Raw genomic sequence first — 5725 nt, forward strand, 5'->3', positions numbered from 1 at the left:
TAATTATAATAATATTTTAAATAAAATACTTTCATAAATAGATAAATATTCATAATAGAATTATAATATGTCTAATAATTTTCGTTAACACAAGAATAATATATAAAATTCATTTGGTCGGGCTAAACAAAATTATACTATTGATACAATTTTAAATAACAATTAAAAAAACTACATATAGTTAGTTGAATTTGAATAATCGGGCTAAAATAAAATAATAAATATTATTGATCCCATTATAAATATTATATTATTGGACCGGACTATAAGAAAATAAAAATTTGAAAGAAAATTTGCGGGGTCGATATAATATCATTAAACTAAAACAAAATAATACATATTATCCATTTGTTCTAAAATAAAATAATAATCACCCCGGGTTATCATAAAATTAAATAAAATATTAAGTATAATTAGTTAGATTTGGTTGATATAACGGGGCTCAAGCTAACATAATTTTTTTTGCAATTGACACATAAAATTTTACCATTGATTCGGCTTTAAACATATTAAACTAACATAAATCTGAATATATTTAGGTCCCGTTTGGTATTGATCTTGCAGATAGCTACATGAGCTTTTTGCTGAAAAGCTGTCAGAAAGGTATTCAGTAAATTCTAAAAGCTGTTGTCTGAAAAAGCCAAAAGCTTTGTTAGCAAAAACATGTCTCTCCATGCTCAGCTTTTGCAAGAATTAGCTATCAGTTTCACCGTCAAACCTTCTCACAAATATTATTTATATATATTATATCTCAAAATATGCATAAATTAAAAAAATTACCAAACAATCATCTAATTTTTCTGACAACACTTTTTTCACCGGCATTTCTTCTCACAACACAACAGTTTTCAATAGCACTCCCAAATGGAGCCTTAGTTGAATTTGGTCGGTTAACACACTAATGAAATTCGTATATTATTGATCTCAGCTAAAATTTACCTTTTAATTAAATATAATAATCTTTCGTAAACAAACCTATAAATTTCAACAAAATATAAATTTCAATCATTACATTATTTTTTAAAACAGTAGTATCCACTAACTTATATATTATATTAATAAGTATTATGAAATCATATTATTAAAATTTCAAATAAATAAATTTCATAACTTAAAATTTTTACTTCAAATCAAATTCAAAAAATTATTTAATATTAGGGGTTTTAGGCCAGGAGGTATATACACACGCATTAAATTTACAGTAGTACATACTACAAATTAAGCAAATAATAAAGCAGGAAATGCGAATCATTAATGGGATCAAGCTATGCCACACTTAAAAAGATAGCCGCCTTCATGATATACAGTTGACAATTAGCCATCTCACCCACCATCTACTTTGTCTGGCTACTTTCTACATGAACTTCAGCAAAGATTTTCCTTCTATAAAAGGAGAAGCATTTAGAGTGAAAATTCACACTCACTCCTACAATAATACATTAACAAATAAAACTTGCAATGGCAAGAACAACAGCTGATACTTCACTTGTTCTCATCTTTCTCCTATCCTTCATATTATTTTCTTCTTCTTTCTCAGCTGCCTCTTCATCTTCCAAATTAAAGAAGCAGCATAAACCATGCAAACACTTGCTCTTATTTTTCCACGATATTATTTACAATGGCAAAAATGCAGGTAATGCTACCTCTGCCATTGTAGCTGCCCCGCAAGGTGCTAATTTAACAATTTTGGCTGATAAATTTCATTTCGGAAACATTGCGGTTTTTGATGATCCGATTACACTTGACAATAATCTTCATTCTCCTCCTGTTGGACGAGCCCAAGGAATGTACATTTATGATACTAAAAACACCTTCACTGCGTGGCTAGGATTCACATTTGTTCTGAAAACCACAGATTATCAGGGCACAATTAATTTCATCGGAGCTGATCCATTAATGAATGAGACTAGGGATATTAGTATCGTTGGTGGCACCGGAGATTTCTTCATGCACAGGGGAGTTGCCACGCTTATGACGGATTCATTTGAAGGGGAAGTGTACTTCAGGCTTAGTGTTGATATAAAATTCTATGAATGCTGGTAATTATAATATATTATTAGGCCGGAAAGGAACTTAATCTAAGCTTATATAATATATAATATATATAGAAGGAAGTTGGTGGTAATGAGCTAGTGAAAACGATGAAGTTTGGAGCTATTGATTTGGTTTCATGTTGCAGTTGGAATGTAATGAAAATCCTAATAATTGTCGTGATATTTAATTGTGCTTAACTTGTTTTATCCGATTGTATCACTCATTTAGAAGTGTGTGCGTTCATCCATAAATAAGTACGTGTCAAAAAAAATCAATTTTCTTACAAAAAGATCAATTCTCGAATCTCAGAATGCAAATATTATTATTTGATATTTTCATTCAACTACTCAACTAATAATTATATTGACTCAATTTTTGACTGCTCCCGTGTTTCGTAATTCAATCTTTCCTCAAAAAATGTCTAGGTGTGTATGTGAAGGATCAAGTCAAAAAATAAAATTCTGATGGGGTGATATCCCTATATGAGATGTTTTCAGTTAGATTAGGGTTATAAGAGACTTGGTGGGTAGGTCTTAGAAACTTGGTGGGTAAGTCTGAGAAATTTAGAATGAATTTTGGAGTTCTAAAATGTAAGGATTTGCTTTTTGGTAGGAATGTGTGGCTTGAGAACTACTTTTTTGAGAGTTTGATTCTGGTTTGAATTTAATTTCTCAGCCATATTTTGGGCTTATTTTCGCTAATTATGACATGTGTGTGTCTTTATAGTAATGTAGTTCATCTATGAATAAGTACATGGAATCTTGAGAATGCAGACAAAAAAATAATTTTCTTACGAATAGATCAACTCTCGAATCTCAAAATACAAATATTACTATTTGATATTTTGATTCAAATACTCAACTCATAATAGGATAATGATATGATGCTTGATTATAATCGATTACATACAGATTATGATTACTACATGTAAGTAATAAACGTTTCTCATATGTGGTCATGAGTTCAATTCCAGCCTTTTAGTTAAAAATGAAATATATTAGTTAGCTTACGGTTCATAGTTTTGAATTTTAAAAATGAAATAGATCTATTGTTTATATAGTAGAGGAATTTACGAGGAAGGCGTCTGTCAGTGACTGCAACAAAAATAACATTATAAAATAGATTACATGTAATTTTCAATGATATGATTTTTTAAATAATTTCAATTATATATTACAACTAAATTTCAGTCAAAATTCGGTTAATTTGACCATCAAAAAATCAAAACCGGACAGTTAAAAAGGAAATGAGGGAGTAGTATTTTAGCAAATCTATAGTAAATTATAATAACCGGAATGATATATAATTTGATTCAATGATTATCCTCTATTTTGGTTATTAAAAATAAAGATTATTATATACATGCTAAACTACTAAGTATAGTCTAATTATTCCGCTGAATTACGACCACCATTCATCCTACTAAATTACTAAACTATGACCACAACTTCTTCTTAATTCTTTAATTATTTTTATCATAAATCTATACTTATTATAGATTTATAGATTTATAATAAAATTAATATAATTATTATATAATTGGATAAATAAAATTTAAAAATTATTTAAATATTACCAGAACACGTGTATCGTATAAGATTTAAGCTAATAAATGTAAAGCGGAAACTTTTTGTTTTGTTCAAATGTGTACAATCCTAGGAAACAAGTCTAGCATTCATGAATGAATTTTCTTTTCAGCGGCGCTGTGTTGTTTATGATAAATTCTTCCCGAGGAGTCCAGGGTCGCTGATTCCAGCAATCTCGCAAAACTGATACCCTCTATTTTCTTTTATATTTGACATTTTACTCTTCTGTTTTGACCAGATAATTAAAATAATTAGAAAAGTCAAATGACAAGCTGTCTAAACTTGATAATCATGACACAACGGTCAGTGAGCCAATATGTTCCATATGTATGCTTAAAATCATTTGTACAATCTGTTGGTTGCATTTATTAACTTTTCTTGCATTCCATCAAGATACCTGGAATTGTATTTGTTGGGCCTAGGCCCATATACTAAAAGTCCCACTTAGAGGTCTATAAATACCTTTGTAATAAGACATAATAAGGGATCCCCATTTAATCTACTCTAATAATGGCGCCGGAAGGAAATTGAGTTTCCCCTTGAATAAAAACAATCACACATTACAAAAATCGAAACACATAGATTAGTGACAACACTAAGTAAACCTAATTTTATGAAATATTTTGCTTCACCATAACAACCCTCAAATGGAGAGCTAGAAGAGGTTTCCTAGGGACATACGTCCTTCGGCTATCAAACCGAATCCTCGTGGAGAACTTCTATGGGAAGCGAAGACTCTTCAAGCTCGCTCTCATCCCATCGCCGCAGACGTAGGAATGAGGAAGATGAAGTTGATGAGTATGATGATTTTCAGGAACACAAAGATCTAGTAGCAACATGTCTTATAGAAGATGATGTGTTGATGGTGAAGGATTTTATAAGGACGCACTCAGGAGAGATGAAGACTACCTCGGAGAGTCCGCTGTCCAGAAGGATTGAAAAGGCCCGGATAAATAGGTAGATCTAAGAGATATCATCGATTCCCCAAGGCCAGCAAGCTATGAACCAGTTTAACCGGTTAAAGAGGTACCACTCACTAGGAACGAGCCAGAGAAAATAGTAAAGATCGGAACAAAGATTCCACAAGAACTTCGCCAGAACTTGCTACTGCTTCTCGAGGAATTCAAAGACATATTCGCTTGGGTTCCGAAGGATTTATCGGGTATCCCAGCAGAAGTAGCGTTGCACCGTCTAAACATCAAGACGGATGCCAGACCAGTAAAATAAAAAAGGAGAATCTTTTCAAAAGAAAAACAGGAAGCAATTAAAAATGAAGTAACAAGACTCCTCAAGACTGATTTTATCAAACCTGTGTAATTCACCATATGGATAGCCAACACAGTCTTATTCAAAAAAGTAATGGTTAATGGCGCATGTGCATTGACTATTCTAGCCTTAACAAATCCTGTCCTAAGGACTTTTATTCCTTACCCAATATTGATCAGCTCATCGACTCCACATCAGAAAATGAAATGCTATTATTCATGGATGCCTTCTCAGGGTATATTCAGATAAAGTTAGCTGAGGAGGACCAGGATGACACGGCCTTCATCACTCATAAAAGGGTTTTCTCCTATAGGTAGAACAATGGATACGGTGTTCAAGCCTCAAATCGGAAGGAACATTCAGGTGTATGTAGGTGACATTGTCATAATATCACCAAAAGTATCTTGACACATCGGAGACCTAAGAGAAACATTCGAACAGTAAGAGCTTATAGTATGAGATTGAATCTAGCAAAGTGTTCTTTTGGTTTAAGCGGAGGAAGATTTTTAGGATTTCTGCTCACCCAAAAAGGTATCAAAGCTGATCCTAATCAAGTATCTGCAATACAAAACATGTCCGCACCAAGATGCCTCAAAGAACTCCAAACCCTCGCCGGATCGATTGCTGCTCTCAGATGCTTCATACCTCACTCATCGAAAAAATGTTTGCCCATGTATGAGGTTATAAAGCAAGCGTCAAAAGGTAACACTTTCAAGTGGATAGAGGCTTGTGAGAATAGCTTACGAGAAATAAAGCTTTTTCTCACCTCTCCACCGATAATGGTTAAACCGGAACTATGCGAGCAATTAAAGTTATACTTATCAACATCAGATCTAGCT

General features: G+C 32.4%; 1 protein-coding gene across 1 annotated transcript; it reads left to right on the plus strand.

Moving 5' to 3' along the window:
- The first annotated feature begins 1412 nt into the window (after window positions 1-1412).
- LOC141667446 (disease resistance response protein 206-like) lies at window positions 1413-2216 on the plus strand. The gene has a single exon (XM_074473946.1). It carries the CDS (start codon window positions 1459-1461, stop codon window positions 2041-2043), a length of 585 nt encoding a protein of 194 aa, XP_074330047.1. The 5' UTR covers window positions 1413-1458; the 3' UTR covers window positions 2044-2216.
- The last annotated feature ends 3509 nt before the right edge of the window (window positions 2217-5725 follow it).

This window comes from Apium graveolens, chromosome 6 (genome assembly GCF_009905375.1).
Source record: "Apium graveolens cultivar Ventura chromosome 6, ASM990537v1, whole genome shotgun sequence".
In the NCBI taxonomy this organism is placed as follows: Eukaryota; Viridiplantae; Streptophyta; class Magnoliopsida; order Apiales; family Apiaceae; genus Apium; species Apium graveolens.

Bases quoted from the DNA above. Each gene is read 5' to 3' on its own strand.
- LOC141667446 (XM_074473946.1), top strand. From the start codon at position 1,459: ATGGCAAGAACAACAGCTGATACTTCACTTGTTCTCATCTTTCTCCTA.